Here is a 16,131-nt window from a genome sequence, read left to right as displayed (position 1 = left end):
ATGTTGTAACTTAATGTGCAAAAGTAAACATTTTACTTGTCTATTATTTTCTTATTCTGAATTTAATTTTTGTAAAATCTGAAAGATAAAAACAACTTGAGATTATCAAAAACAGATCTTAAATCAGAAATTTTGAAAAAATAAATAAATAAATAAATAAAAGAATAAATCACACTTAATCAATATTATTAAGTACTTGCGCAACAATACTCTTTGTGCAACTTTCCGCGTGTGTGTCTATATCTCCTCCAGACTGTCAATGTCTACAAGGTCAATACTGGAAAGTTGGGGGTAGGGGGTTTCAGACATCCAGAGGAAGCCACTCCGCCCAGTCTCACTCATATAAATTTAATAGGGACGGAATTATGAGTTGAATAAAAAAATTTTGAAAAAAAAAATAGAACAGACTTCAAAATTGCTCTAAAAAGTGAAAAATAATTTTATTCTTTAAACACCATCGATAATGCTTTTAAACATAATTTTTGAAGTTGGCGCAAAAACAAAACGTAAAATCCAGTGTAACCATGCTTCGTTCATATTTTTTTTCAGAAAAGCATCCAAAATTACAAACGAAACATTTATATCGGTATTCAAATATGCTGTCATCAATGCATAATGTATGTGATAGTGAAAAAACTGGTCCTGGTTAAATTTACAGTTGTATTTGAGTTATGGCTGTGAATGATTTTATCTATCGTTTTTGCGCCAACTTCAAAAATTATGTTTAAAAGCATTATCGATGGTGTTTAAAGAATAAAATTATTTTTCACTTTTTAGAGCAATTTTGAAGTCGGTTCTATTTTTTTTTTCAAAATTTTTTTATTTCATTCTTTTTAGTGTAAATGTAGGTATTTCAGAAATAATAAGAAGTTACCATCACGAAACTTCACATTTTTTTCTTAAAAATGCTCCATACTAAAAAAAAAAACTATTGACACACGTTAAACTTTAAGCAATTGGCACTAAAAACTTATCTTTGTTCCTCTCTGGAAATCATGCGTAGTTAATTTAATTATAACCATTTAAGTATTACGTTTTTCCTAACTAATTTACATTCCACAGCATCTAAGTTGCTCATGATGCAATCCTGTATTTTCTTACATAACCCCGATCATCTGTTATCGGCATAGATGATAACGATAAAAATACTACAGAGTAGTTGAGTCAAACCTAATGGTAGCATTGTGAAGGCTAAGCAGATCCTAATCACTGCATCACCTCGCTTCCAGGTTAGGTTTACCCCTACTATGGAGCAATAGCACTGAAGAAGGAAGATTTTGATAATTCACATAGGGTTACTATAAATCAGCAGGGTTACTAAAATAAATTTACGCCAAAAATGAGACGACAGCGCCAGATTTCCCATTATCGAAATATCCCTTGAAGAAATTTAATGCTTGCTTCAGAGAAGCCTTCATTCAAAATTATCATTACAATTACTATTAATGTTACTGTTATATGGCACCAAACTTTTATAACCGTGAGTTTCCTATTGTCGCGTAGATGAAGATAGCGAAGACAATGTGAAAGCCAAATGAAGCGAATACTCTTTAGTCTCAACTCGAGATCTTTATTCAGAACCACGAATGAACGTTACATCTCCTTATATACAACTTGAGAAAGTGCTGGAACTTTCCAGACTTAGAAAGATACAAAAATTAATAGAAGATTCGAGAAAATACGGGAAACAGTAGAAACGAAATTTTAGTAAAATTCACTTCGTCCTAGTTGGGATTTGAACCCGGGTCGCTCGTGTGGGAGGCGAGAATTCTACCACTGAACCACCGTTATCCACGGATGAAAAGTGCGAACTTCGCTACAAAATCATTTAATAGGGAACTTGCATAAAATTTACTGTTTTTTGCCCATAACTTTTTTTCTAATGAACAAATATGGTCAAACAAAGTAATGGGACCTAAGTTGAGCCATCCCCTATCCATTAAAAAAAGAATCATCAAAATCGCTTCACTAGGTGAGACGCTATGAGTGGACAAACAAAAAAAAACATACATACGGTATGAATTGATAACCGCCTCCTTTTTGAAGTCGGTTAAAAAATAGAATTACAGCCATAAATTGTCCCACTCGGCAGGCGATGAATGGGATTGGCGAGCGAAGCGAGCAGGGGATTGTTCTCCCAAGTTGAATTTAAGTTTTAAGGAATATTACAGTTTGAATTTGAAGTGCCAATTCATTTGTAGGGCTTCTGTACGTCATCATATACTCAATGCTGCTTTTTTTAAATGTAATATGAAGTGGCGGTTGAATTTGAAAAGTTTTAGGCATAAAGTCAAGTATGAAGTTCTTCCCAAAAACATATTAAATCTTAACGTTGTACTAAAAAAATTGCAATATATTTACTCTTTTATAGAGAACTGAAATGTTTGTAATTATTGTTTTGAAAGTTTTAATCTTATTTTTCGTCAGTTTTTTCGCATCTTAAGTAGTCATCGCATTTTAATCAGTTATACCCCCCCCCTCAACCTCCAATGAAAAGAAGTAGCAGTCAACTCAAAATGTTGGGGTGCCACCTGGGGGGGGGGGGTCATGGCGCAGACTGCAGAATAGAATTTTTTAGGGGGGTGTTTACAGGGTTTTTTTTAGGAGGGGCTGCATATTTGGAATAGTCAGCGTGTTTTTTTTTGGGGGGGGGGTGCATTTGCTTTTGGAGGTATGGGCACCTCTGCTTAAAATCTGATTTTATTTTTCAATTTAAAAATTTATCTTCCACTAATATTGCACCCATGACTGAATGTTACGAATGTATGCAATTTTACGCTCTGTGGTGGGTTGAATCTGGTCCGGTACTGAAAAAAATTGGGTAACCTCGCCCCCAGATGTCTCAAAAATACCGCGTCGGGAATTCTGGTGCGTTCATAGTAAGCTCACAGTTTGCTCTCGGAATATTGCTTCGGAAACGCGATGTTTCAATACCAGAACGCTACCAACTCGGAACAAATCACTTTATATTCAGTAAGTTACCACCCATAGCCAGGGCTAAAGCAGAAATACATGAAATACACCGCCAGCTCAGTCAGTCTTCGGCTGGAATTGACTGAGCTGGCAGTGTATTTCAAATCACGCATGGATGGAAGTAACCGCCCATGTCAGCCTAGTCAGAAACTAGGGGGCCAGGGGCTTGTGGGGGGGGGGGGGGCTAGCGACACTGGTGCAAAAGAAAGAAAGAAAAAGGGGGTAAAAACTGTGAATAAGAGAAAATGTATAGATTAAGTAAAATTTACTCTTTAGGTATTTACTGTTGTGGCACTTAAAATAGATTTAATTGTTTTCTAGTACGCAGTTTTGATTCCCCCCTCATTTTCCCTTATTTTGGGGGGCGGGAGGGGGCGGTGACATAACTGACAAGGGGCCCACCTTGGCTCTGTGCGGCCCTGCTTCCTATTGCATTTGATAATCTCATGCCACAAGCACAGCACTATGTTCAATACATAAAAATAGTGAAGGTATAAAAAATGATGCAAAAATAAAACAGGTTGATAACTTACAGCAGCTGAAACATCTGAATACTTGATTTCTGTTTCAGGAAAAGTTAGCTGGGAAAGCATGAATGAAAGAGCGCTAACTTCTTTTGAGACTTTCCTGTTAAAGCAAGATAACATTTAATGTCAGTAAACTTTTAATATCAACCTACTGAACTCAAGTTTAAAGAATAAAGAGTAATTCTAATAATGAGGACTATTATTTCGACAACATTAAAATTTCAAACAAAAAAGTTTCAAATGTTAAAATTAAATAATAGTACAGTCGACGACCATTATAATGCACACCCTGGGGCCATAGGTTTTACCTTATAAAGATTTCAGCATTATGTAGATTTGTTGCCTTACATTGTTTAAAGGTGCTGCTACTTTACTTCTTTGTATGGTTATTTTTTACATACCTATTTCTTCCTTTAGAGAAAAAAAAAAGGTAAAATGCATATTTTGTTTTTAGAAATCAGTTTTAAATGCTAAAAAGGTATGTTTGACATAATTTGCAGTCTTAGCTAATTAAGAGAATATTGATCAGAAGCTTGAAAGCCAATGTTGGTACACAGGAAAGTAAGCTTGTATAGTTCTGGATAGAATTTCTTGTTTAAATATAAAGTACTGCTTTTTTAATTACTTTTGACATAAGTTCTCTAAATTGACTTTTATTGGCTTAACAGAGATCTGGCAACCATGACATCAACCATAAAAACTGGTGCAAACCTCTAAAAATTTCCCTTCAATTACAGCACAGAGGCCTTTGATACCTTCTTCTAGAAACTGAGACTTACAATTGAAACATAAAAATGCTTTTGCATTTCTTTTCATCAAACATTTGAACAGAAGAATGTATGCACAACATTGATATTCCTCAGAAAAATCCTATTTTGATTATTCGTATTTACAGAATATCCAGATAAAACTTTTTTCACATGGAATTAAAAAAAAAATCTTTTTGAAATGTAATCGAGAAAAGTTTTCAATCTAACTTAAAGCCCAAACAGATCAAATTTATTAACATAAGTATTACTGCTTAGACTTTAAGCTTTTGCAAAACCTATATCCTTTCATTCAACTATCAAATAAGCATAATATTTTCAATGCATTATCAATATGCAGTTGTAAGTCAAAAATCCCAACTAATTGACCATAGGTATAGTTCAGATTTTCAAAAATCACCAAAAAAATATTGTTTAGAGTATAGTATGCCATTTAAATTGTGGTCATACAATATTTATACACATAACATACAATACATAGGGGAGAGTGGTAATGAATGGGCCACTAACAAAATGTGACAAAGTATCTGCGTAAAATTATTTTAGATGTCACTAATAGATGGAGCTATTTGTTCTACTAAACTCATCCAGTTTTCAATCGTTTGAGAGAAGTGATTTTCCATGAGAGTAGGATAATCAAGAATCTGATTCAAAAGTAATTTTTTCTCTTTTCAGTAAAACAAATACTAGCTAAAAAGTATCTGTTATTTCAATGCAAATATGTGTGTTAGCAAGTTTTTCCACATCTGTCAACTAATTTTAAGATACATTTTGATGTTATTTGCAATTTCATGTATTAAAAAAACTTGAATATATTCCAGAAATATAGGTGGGGCTGAATGGGCCATTGTATCATGGTTATGAATGGGCCACCAAAATATGGTTTTTCTTTGTTTCTTCCGATTTTCTCTTTAATATTAGACATAACTGGCTGTCTTAGACTTCGACTACCGTCTTATAAGAATAAGCTTATAGTGATTTCTAAATTTTGTCCATTTTAACCCTAAGAACATTAGCTATTTATTAGAAACATATGTGAAATTCTTTAAATGATTAAGATGAACTTTCCATTTATTTCACAATTTGAATTTGATATGAGTGATTCCATCCAGTGTTTAATAAATAGGTTATAGTAGAATTGTGTGCTTTTACTTTGTTGATTTTATATTATTTTTTTGAAAATGTCCTATTGTTAGCTTTTGTAGGCTGGTGCATATCTAAATAATACTTTTTTAAAAATTACTTGTCTATTTGAAAATCTAAATAATAATTCTTAATTATTATTAACACTTTGTCGCTGATAACATTGAGTTTTACCAAAAGCAATAAAATTTTAATTATTAAAAATTGTATAAAATTTAAAAGTAGTTGTAGTAAAATTAATGAAAATTTTTGCTTGTATTTTTATTTTTTTAAGAGAATTTTTTAATTCTAGTTTTCATTGCCTTCATTTAGTGACCCATTCATTGCCTTCAGTGGTCCATTCAGCCCCATGGGTGGGGATGAATGGGGCGAATTTCTATATTTTTATTTTCTATTATCATTCATTATAGACATTTTGTAATCCAACTTGTACGACTTTTTTATGTAACCAAATAAGTAAAGTAACTAAAGAGCCAATTCTGAGCTAAAATAAAATAAAAAAGTATTAGAAAAAATTACAAAAATTAAAAACCAAAAATTGGCCCATTCATTACCACTCTCCCCTAATTACATTTTTGAACAAAATTTAACAGAAAGTAATTTGCATTGTTTACAGAACTTAAAGGGAAAATTAAAAATATTTACAGTTGCTAGGACAAAATGCAGTTTTTGCTGTTCTTGCAAAATGCATAATCCAAATAATTCCTTACTGAGAGAGATATATCTCCCATCAGTTTCATCTTGAAATTTTCTTTTTTAAGGCAAAATTTTGTCAAGCTTTTTACATTTTTTTGCAAATTCGAATTTCCCATGCGGTGAAATCAATACCATTTTGCAAGAAAAATATAATATTGTACTTGTGTTTTACATATGTGCTAACTTTACTTAGTTCAATTTCTTTAATCACTACATGTAATTATTTACTTCACTAAACATATCTGTTCCAAACAGTCTGAGTCAAACAGTTCATTAAATTTAATGGAAGTGCGTTCGGCTTTTGATGTTTGGATTTTTCACGTTCTATTGTAATAGCAAATAATAGCGAAGAACATTTTCAATAGAAATATGAAAATAATAAGAGAAATGCACTTACGGCATCTTAAAAACAGGGAAATGTCAATGCTCTAATTTACTTCAGCAGGGAAAACTAAAAAGTAAAATGGAACACAAATTATTAGAATACTTCTTTTAAAATATTCAAATACAGTAGAACCTTGCAATAAGAACACTAGATGCTAGATAAACTGAATATTTTGACAATTAAATAGAGAAACCCATTCTTTGGAGGTTTCAAATGAGTTGGAGCATGCAGTATATTAACTCATGTACTAAACGTATACTTAGGAGTGTGCACAGAGGGGCGGGGGGGGACGCCTGAATGCTCGGGTCCAAGCCTGAAGGGGGCTATTTTCATAGGTCAGTAGTAGAGTAAGAACTGAGTGTGTGCGTTTAATTTAGTGTTTCCCCTAGATCTAAAAAGGGACAGGATGCTTCCTGATAAAAAGGGAATCCTTCAATTAAATGAACATGTTCTAAAAAGAATTTTTTTGATTAAAAGTAAAGCTTTACAATATAAACAACAGGTATCAAAACCTTGACTGCCGAGAAGGGAGATGGTATAACATTTCAGATTGTCTGCTGAGCTGTGTTACTTAAAATTTTATTATGCTAATTGAAACAATAAACGATAATTCTCAAAGTTAGACCAACAGAGTCATAGGGAAAATCAACTAAATTTGTTTTGAAAACGGTAGACAATCATGTTTTCTCAAGACTAATTGACAAAAATTCCTCATTTCTTTATCAACCTTACAATGGAAGAAGAAAACTATGAAAGGTATTCAGACCCACGAATTCTCTGAATTGAGTAAACTAGGCTTTTATATACAGAAAGCACAGAATAATGCAAAGCTATTGCATGAAGACGTAAAGAAGTGTCTCCCCCCACCCAGTTTCGCTGACATAAAATATTCCCCCGTCCAGGGGCGGACTGGCTGACTCTGGTCGAGTCGGCTAAAGAGTATTTTGGTCCACTTCCGTAAATTAAAAAAGTTAATTTAACCAGTACCGGATCTGGATTCTTCTGATTCGAGCAAAGACATTTAACTACCACTAGTTCCTATTTTCCTTTAAGCTTCTTAATCATGTTTTAAAGTTCTAAAAAAAGAAAGTTGGAGAACGTAAAATAAAGATAACACTGATACATTTTTTATGTGCCTTGAAAGAAGGATACTAACAGTTATAAGTCTAATAGGCACATCTTCATGCTTCCATACTGACAACATAGGAAGGACACGAGGAAAGGAAGGAATCACGTAGATTCCCCCCGGAAATTTTCAAAACTAGTTGATCAATATAGTCCTAAAAAGAAAATAATAGGAAGAAGAGGTTCTAGTTCCCTTCCAACGATATTTTCAAAGTTGATGTCAAAAACCACAATTTTATAATTTTCTGTCAAGTTCGAGGAGTGGGATAAGAAGGGGTTCGTTCCCCCACGATTTTTTTTCTTAACTTTTTTTTTTCTTTTCAAAATTGAAGTCCATTTTAGTCTATCGATGTTTACAATAGGATGTCGTGGGCTCTTCCCTGAAGTTCTCCGAAATGGGAAGTTTTAGAAATGCTATTTTAGGCAACCCTAGGTAAAATTAATGGAACAGGGAAGCATCAAGAGCTCTCAAAGGAAACGTTTCGACTTGAACTATTAAAAAACGCAAAACTTAATTTGGTCACCTTTGAGAGAGTAGGAGGCTCAGTGATCTCATTTGGAAGCATTTAAAAACTGAAGTACATTAGACCTAATTTTATACCACATTTAATTACTACAGGGAATCCAGTGACTCTCCTTTAGAATTTTTCGACATTGAAATTTTAAAAACATAACGTTATAATATGTTTGGAAAGTCTAAAAGGAAAGAGGACAGTTTTCCTGAGTGCTTCTCCCAAGATTTTTTAAGAGGGCGCCGAGCCCTTCCGCTTTTAAACTAACCTTTGATCCTAAGTTTAATCAACTCTCCTTGCCCCCTTAAAAGTTTAAACAAAACTTCACAAAAGTGATTTTTTTTCTTCTAAAAGGTAATGATTCACACACAAGCCTGTCCTTGAAATGTCACTCCCTCATTTCAACCACTTACCATATATACATAATAGCCAATGATCAAGTAACTCGCGAGTTTCAAAAATGAAACAGTGTCATAGCAAGATAATTTGATATGTTTTAGCAACGTTAACTTGCAGGGAAAGGCTTTATTGTGGCAAGGCTAAACTTGATCTGGTAACTTTTATTTTACTGCTAAGACTGTGTCATTTCAGGGGAATGAAGAAACGAAAAAATGATCAACAACGAATGCTACCTACTGGAGTTAAGGGTTAATCCACTGGAGTTACGGTTACAATTTCAACTATCAAAATATCACCGATTTCAACTATAAAAATATCACCAAACAGGCAATGTCTTTGTTCAAATGTAGAAGCAATTTTCACCCGTTATACCTTGATAGGCAACTTTCTAGTTTTAAAAATAATTACCACAGAGAACACTTGAACCTTGATTGTACCTAGTATACCAAAAAGAAATAGAAGCATGTTTTTTATTTGACAAAACTTCTCTTGATAAAAGAGTACTTTTTAGTACCATTTTATCTGAAAGTGCATGCCCCTCTTTTTGTCTGAGGGAAACACTATGCATTTTTTTCTGAAAGTGAAATCAATTTTAAGCTGTCATCATCATCATAATTAGCTTGACAGCCCGTTGTGGGCCTTGGCCTTCTTTAGGAAATCCCGCCAGGCTGTTCATCTTTTTGCTGTTGACCTACAGTTTTTGATCTTATTGATATCAAAATCAGAGTCCACAAAGTCCACCCATCTCTTGTTTGATCTACCCCTTGGTCACTGTCCAAAAGGAACTGCATTGCAGACCTTCAACACAGCCCTATCATTTTCCATTCTCTAAAAGATGACCAGCCCATTTCATTCCACTTAGTTTGGTAAATTTCAAAATATCAATATCTCTAAAAAGTTTATGAAGTTCAAAACTGTTTCCCTCACCAATTTCCACTGTCATTCAACAGACCAAAAATAGTTCGTAAGACTGTCTTTCAAAGATTGTCAAAATTTTCTCTTTCCTTATTGTTAATGACCAAGTTTGAGAAGCATATGTTAAAACTGGTCTTATGAGAGTTTTGTAAAGTAAAATTTCAAAACTTCTTTTGATTAGGTGGGATTTTAACAGATTTCTAAGATCAAAAAAGGCTGCGATTGGCAGCAAAGATAACCTTTCGGATCTTGGAGCTGATTTCATTTTGAAATTTTATCTCGGAGCCCAGATATGTAAAAGGCTATAGCATTTTAGGCTATAGTGCAGATAAAAGGGTTACGGAGTTCTCCCACGGAAATTTCTATGCGTGAAATTTTAAGCTATCTGTAGTGACTTTAAGGACATGACGAATGTTCAAAGAATTTGTCTAGCATTTTTTCAATATTTAAATCTGAAAACACGAATGGGGTTCTTAATACAAGAACCATGAACAAGGTAAGTCCAGACTCACTCCTTTTTGGTAAGACCAACAAATAACATCAGTGTCTGATAGATAGGCAGTATATTTTCCACATTATTTACTACAAAGCAAAGGTCTGATCTTACATTTGTGTCTTGTTGTTGCACAATCAGAACATCTATATTCTCTAAATGTAAAAATGAATTGAAAAATAAAAGGCAAAAGTTTGGACGTATCTGGTTTTTGCATCAAAGTCCTCAATTGTAGCTTTAAGACTATCATTGGTGACTTTAGGACTACAAAAGGACCTCATACCTGAAATATCTCAGAGACCCCGTTAAGTCTAAACCACAGACCTCTATTACAACTAATGTTACTCAAAAAAAAACCATTGCACTCATCACCCCCCCCCCCTCCCCCCTCGAACTCAGTCCTAAACCCTCCTATGTTCAGGAGCTCTCCCTTCTAAGTCGAAATTTTATCCTGTTTCAGATTCAGTTTATTGTAGTCCAAACTTGCTTTCTCATATGCAATTCCAATAGAAAAATACTCGTATGGCGAAAATTTACGAGACCAAGGGCGTATACAGAAATTTTGGTGCTCGTCACAAATGACTTTTACGGGTCCCCCTTCATCTTGTTTTCCTTACCTCCCTACATGTATTTCACGCCTCATTTTAAAAAATCTCTGGCCCCCTTCAGGATCAGAATTGAGCCAACTGGGTGTCTCTTCTCCTTCCCTTCCTTGTGCATGCCCCTGCTCATTTGTATCAATACCCCAAAGCATGGCCCATGCATTCATGGCAGGCATGGGGCTGCTTTGTCTAATGGTGCAGACCCCTTCAATTTTTGTGAATAGAAGTACAAATATAAGTTTTTAACGCTCTTTTTTCATCCCGGGACCCTTTACGGTCCATGTCAGACACCCGTTTCTGTGGCCCCCTCCTGTTTCCTCAATAAGGGAGCCATGGCCCCCATATCTCTAAAAACTAGAGAGAAAGTTGATAAGAGAGGAAAGAATTCGCACGTGCGGATTTCGGCTATTTACTTTGGTCCCTTCTTAGGATGGAAAAAAAAAATAAACCTGGCACACAGAGTAAACAAATCGTTTTTTTATTATTATGACACTTCAAAAAATGTTAGGTGTGAATTTAATTGTATTAAGTTTAATGAAAAAATTGTTGGAAGTGGCCCACTCGGCGTTGGCCTAGTCGGGGATCCCCGACCAGTCCGACTTGGCCAATCCGCCCCTGCCCCCGTCCCCCTGTTTTTCAGTTTCAATCATACCTTTACTTTCAATTCAGGAGGGAGGAAAATTTTTGTCGGAGAAACTGGGGATGAACCGTAAAAAGAACTACAAATAATTATTTACCTCATCTTGTAAATACAGTGTTAGAAAGTGAGAAACAATTGATTCGCAAACAGCACTCAGAACTCAATTCAAATGCTAAGATCTAAGAAACTCGTGCCATCTTCAACAAAAATGTAAGAACACAATTCTACAAATTTAAATTGTAATGCAGAATAGATAACTGTCATCAAAAATAAACTTTTGGACGAAGAGCATGATGATGAAAATTTATCCAAATTTTGGATATCGCGAGCTTTAATGACGCCGAAAATGAAACTGCGTACATTATTTATAGCAGTCAGCATACATACTTATTCACATTTATTTCATATTGCCACATTGGTGACTGTCATTTGTATTGACATTCATTTCGAGTTCGTGTACTAAATGCATTTCCGTTTACTACATCATCATCAACGTAAACAAAGCAAGTATCAAGTATTGCCAATTTAAAACTAAAACTGGAGTGCTGGGGAGCAACAACTCATAAGAAATTTTTTTCACTTTCTCAGCATCAATCTCAACTTTCATATTTTCATTTACGTTTTCTCTTCGCATGCAAAAGCGCTTTACGTGAACTTTAAAGAACACTACAGAAGACGAATAATTTTTCACAAAAATTTGGCTCCAGATTACTCACCTCTAATGATTGTATCGGCTCCTCTGAACTAAATAGGGACTCTAGCCCGTACTAGAGTCCCTACACTAAAACATAGTGCGTAATAAATCTTAAAAACGCGATTGTGAAACCATATTTTGTAATACAGTGGACGCCGGTTAATTGAATCAACCGCTTTAATGAATCAAATTGTCAAAAACAGAATAAAATCCAGCTTTACTGAATTAACCGCTTTATTGAATCAAAACTCACCGCTCTTCAAGAAAGGGTCTAAAGGGAGTGTAGGAAATTATAGACCTGTGAGTCTGACTTCGGTGGTTTGCAAAATTTTTGAAACATTGATAAAAATTAAGATAGTAAATTTTCTAGAGACTAATAATCTATTGACTAGTTTTCAGTACGGTTTCAGGAAAGGCAAATCTTGTGCAACTAATTTATTACATTTCTATGACAAAGTTACCATGGCTTTGAACAATAAGAAGCCTGTAGATGTTGTTTACATTGATTTTCAAAAAGCTTTCGATAAGGTACCGCATGTTGCTCTACTTAGCAAATTAGCTGATATAGGAATAGGAGGGAAAACTTTCATTTGGGTAAAAAACTGGCTGACCAGAAGGAAACAAAGGGTAGTTGTAAGGGGAAATTACTCTAATTGGAGTGAGGTTTTAAGCGGGGTTCCTCAAGGATCAGTGTTAGGGCCTGTTTTGTTCATTGTTTTTATGAACGATATTCACAAAAATATTTCTGGGAACATGAATTGTTTTGCTGATGATGTCAAAGTTATGGGGACTGTAGATAATGAAGAACAAGCAAAACAGCTGCAAGAGGATCTAGATCATATTACGGAGTGGGCTGATAAATGGGGTATGGCTGTTAATGTTGGGAAATGTCAAGTGCTACATTTAGGGCATGGAAATAAATGTACAAGTTATTATTTGCAAGGTTCAGTCATTAGTCAGGCAGACAAAGTTACTGATCTGGGGGTCCTAATAAGTCAGGATTTAAAGTTTAGCCAACAGTGCAGCATTGCTAGTAACAAGGCCAATAAGATGCTTGGGGGTTTATCAATAGATCTATTTCAAACAAATCTAAAGAAGTTCTGCCCTTATAAAGAAGTTTGGTAAGACCTCATTTGGAGTATGCTGTTCAGTTTTGGTCTCCTTATCTTAAGAAAGACATTAATGTATTGGAAAGGGTTCAAAGACGAGCTACAAGGCTAATAAATGGACTTTCTCACTTAGACTATGATTCGAGGCTTAGAAAGTTAAAAATGTACAGTCTTGAGCAAAGAAGAGACCGAGGGGACATGATTCAGTTGTTTAAATTTATTAAAATGAAAGATGTTACGGGGCTGAAGTTTAGCACTGAAAATAGGACAAGGGGTCATTGTTTTAAGCTATTTAAATCTCAGGCTAACATGGATATTAGGAAAAATTATTATTATAGCAGGGTAGTGGAACCTTGGAACAGTTTACCGGAAGAGGTGGTAATGAGCAAGGGAGTAGATAGTTTTAAGAGGGGCATTGATCTTCACTGGGGATTGTAAATTGACTAGGACCAGTCTAGCTGGGCCCAGAGCCTGTTGCTGGTCGTCACTTTTGTATTTGTATTTGTATTTGTAAAACTGTTTAGAGCAAACGTAATTCATATAAGCAGCGACGGTCACTGTACTAGACCCAGTAATTTTTTGAAATTAAAGCTCCAAAAACACAATTTTTAGCAATTTTTAAACTTGCTGAGTATTTGGGGCCTTTCCAGGAAATTTTGAGAAAATGAAGTTTTGGACGTGAATTGGAAATTTCAGATGCCAAATAATGTTTTCGGTGTGGAAGGAGGGAGGGGGCTGGGTCTGGACGAAATGGGAAGATTGGGCGCCGAGCATTTTGGGCGACGGGAACTTTGGGCGCCGAGCATTTTGGGCGCCGGGAACTTTGGGCGCCGAGCATATTGTGCCCAGTATTCCCGGGGCCTAAAATGCTCGACGCCCAATGTTTCCGGCGTCCAAAATGCTCGGCGCCCAATGTTCCCGGCGGCGAATTTTGAAACGCTCTCAATGCTTACGTTACGGTAGCTACCGGTTAGTTAACCACGTGACAGCTAATGATCACGTGCTCCAATCAACTGCTTAGAACGGTAACCGGTTGATCATTGAACGCTGCGGATAGTAACCGGTAGACCGGTGAGGTTCGTCGAACGCAAGGAATGCTTGCGTTCGCCGAGCTCAACTGGTAGCTACCGGTTAATCGATCACGTGACATCTAATGATCACGCAGCGGTTAGCAACCGGTTACTCAGTGGTCGACTGGTTAGGATCGCCGAACAAAACCAATTACAGTACATTGGCGAAATGAGAAATAAAAACGAGCGCGTTCTATTAAACAGCATGGTGACCTGGATACATTAAAGCAACCCCGAGTAAAATGTAAACAGAGTCGCCCCTTTAAATTGTGAGGTAGAAATTGCAATGCGAAATATTGCTGTTTAAAATTTTAGTTCGTTTTAATTTCACGATTTACTGTTTTTTGTGTTGTAAAATATTTCCGGAAACATTGGGCGCCGAGCATTTTAGGCCCAGGGAATACTGGGCACAATATGCTCGGCGCCCAAAGTTCCCGGCGCCCAAAGTTCCCGGCGCCCAAAGTGCTCGGCGCCCAAAGTTCCCGGCGCCCAAAATGCTCGGCGCCCAAAGTTCCCGGCGCCCAATATGCGGCGCCCAATCTTCCTAGACCGGGGTCTGGAGGAGTAGCGTTTTGAAGACTTACTTATTTTCAGACGAACTAGGAAAAAAGGAAAGGAATAGAGGTTGGGTGGGGGCATAATTAACTGAATAAGCTGTAACTATTGAATATTTTTCATTCAAAGATTTCTTTAAAAGAAATTAAGATTTTCCCCCGACTGTATTAATATTACTATGACTTTTAAATTAAAATCACTTTGTTTTCCCGATACGGGTTCTTTTCTTCTCTTCAATAATAAAGAATAGTTTCGAAAAACATTCAACTCAGCATTCTGGGGGGGGGGGAGGGCAGAGTCGGACTGGGTCCTCAAAAAGGCTCATACCCCAATTTTTCTGAAGGCGCATGCCAATGGGGGGAGGGGGGGGATCGCGGAAAGGATATAGACGATCATTTTAGAGGAGCGATCAGTGGCGGAGCCAGACGATCCTGTTGAGAGGGGCGATTGCTTAATTCATTAAGGGGGAGGGGAGGGTGGACTAATGAAAATAAAAATTTTTAAAAAGTTAAAAATTTGTAGCATGTTTTTTTTTTTTTTTTCCCTGAATAATGTGTAATGTGCTTCGCTCAAAGAGTTTGAATGAAAGTTATAAGTGTTTCGAGTATCAAACACACAAGAATAAAAAAACTGAAAAAAGAGTTTCTACTAATATTCTGGATCTATTATCTAAATTAAACCCTTTAACTTTTGATTCGTTTGAAAACTCGTGAAGTTTTTTCAGTTGTTATTCAGGTCCTCAATTTTTTTTCCCCTATAAAAGAAAGGTTGCAGCAACAAAATGGCATCTCTTTTTACCAGTTTACGTACCGAACATAATGAAATTGCATTTGTAAATAAAATTTGAAGATAGTTTTGGATTTGTTTGTTGATTGAGTTTTGTTTAATATTCGCGCGAAGGAAGGCGTGTTTGCAGGCTTTCGCCCGAAAATTTTTGTTCGGAACGCATTTTTATATTTGAAGGTTAAGTAAAAGGGAGGTTTGGGGGTCCCGTCCGGAATTTTTTTTTAATTTAAGGGTATATTTTCGAAAACACAATTATTTGCTATCTTTGTCTTCTTGAAGGAAACGATGAGAGACATGAGTTCTTCCCAGTTGTTTTATGATAGCTTCAAAAACGCAATTTTAGTGTTGCTAAAAACCAGGGGGTTCGGGGCTTACCCCCGGAAATTTTTTTTGTAATTGATTTCCTAAACTATTCAGAACTTTTGAACAGAAACTTTTCGATGTTAGGAGTTTCAAAAATGCTGTTTTATACAATCTTTGAATGATGTTGAAAGATGAGGAAAGAAAGACGGAAAGAAAGACATGGGGGTTCCCCTCCGGAAATTTTTTGAAATTGAAGTCACAAAAACGCAGTTGTAAGCCAATTTTTATGACGTAGGGGGAAGGAACGGGGTTTGGAACTTTTCATCGGAAATTGGAGCTTTGAAATACGATGGTTAGCCATCTTTGGTAGCGTAAAGGGAAGGGATTGAGTCCAGAGTAAACCCTCAAATTTTCAATATTGAAACTTCAAAAACATA

General features: G+C 35.7%; 1 protein-coding gene across 3 annotated transcripts in view; it reads right to left on the bottom strand.

Moving 5' to 3' along the window:
- Positions 1-11,666, bottom strand: part of LOC129229839 (AP-4 complex subunit beta-1-like) — a 151,105-nt gene extending 139,439 nt beyond the window's left edge. For 2 of the 3 annotated variants that reach the window (XM_054864232.1, XM_054864218.1), the window contains exons 1-3: positions 11,275-11,515; positions 6,504-6,557; positions 3,507-3,600 (exon numbers count right to left, since the gene is read on the bottom strand). In XM_054864232.1, coding sequence (XP_054720207.1) covers positions 3,507-3,600; positions 6,504-6,508 — 99 coding nt within the window. In that variant the 5' untranslated portion in view covers positions 6,509-6,557; positions 11,275-11,515. Of the gene's footprint in view, positions 1-3,506; positions 3,601-6,503; positions 6,558-11,274; positions 11,516-11,564 lie in introns of those variants that run through there. The other variant, XM_054864225.1, reaches the window with a different exon arrangement.
- Between the last annotated feature and the right edge of the window lie 4,465 nt (positions 11,667-16,131).

Source organism: Uloborus diversus, chromosome 1 (genome assembly GCF_026930045.1).
Source record: "Uloborus diversus isolate 005 chromosome 1, Udiv.v.3.1, whole genome shotgun sequence".
Lineage (NCBI taxonomy): Eukaryota > Metazoa > Arthropoda > Arachnida > Araneae > Uloboridae > Uloborus > Uloborus diversus.
Note: the sequence above shows the minus strand (reverse complement) of the source record. Positions and strands in the feature narration are given on the sequence as shown.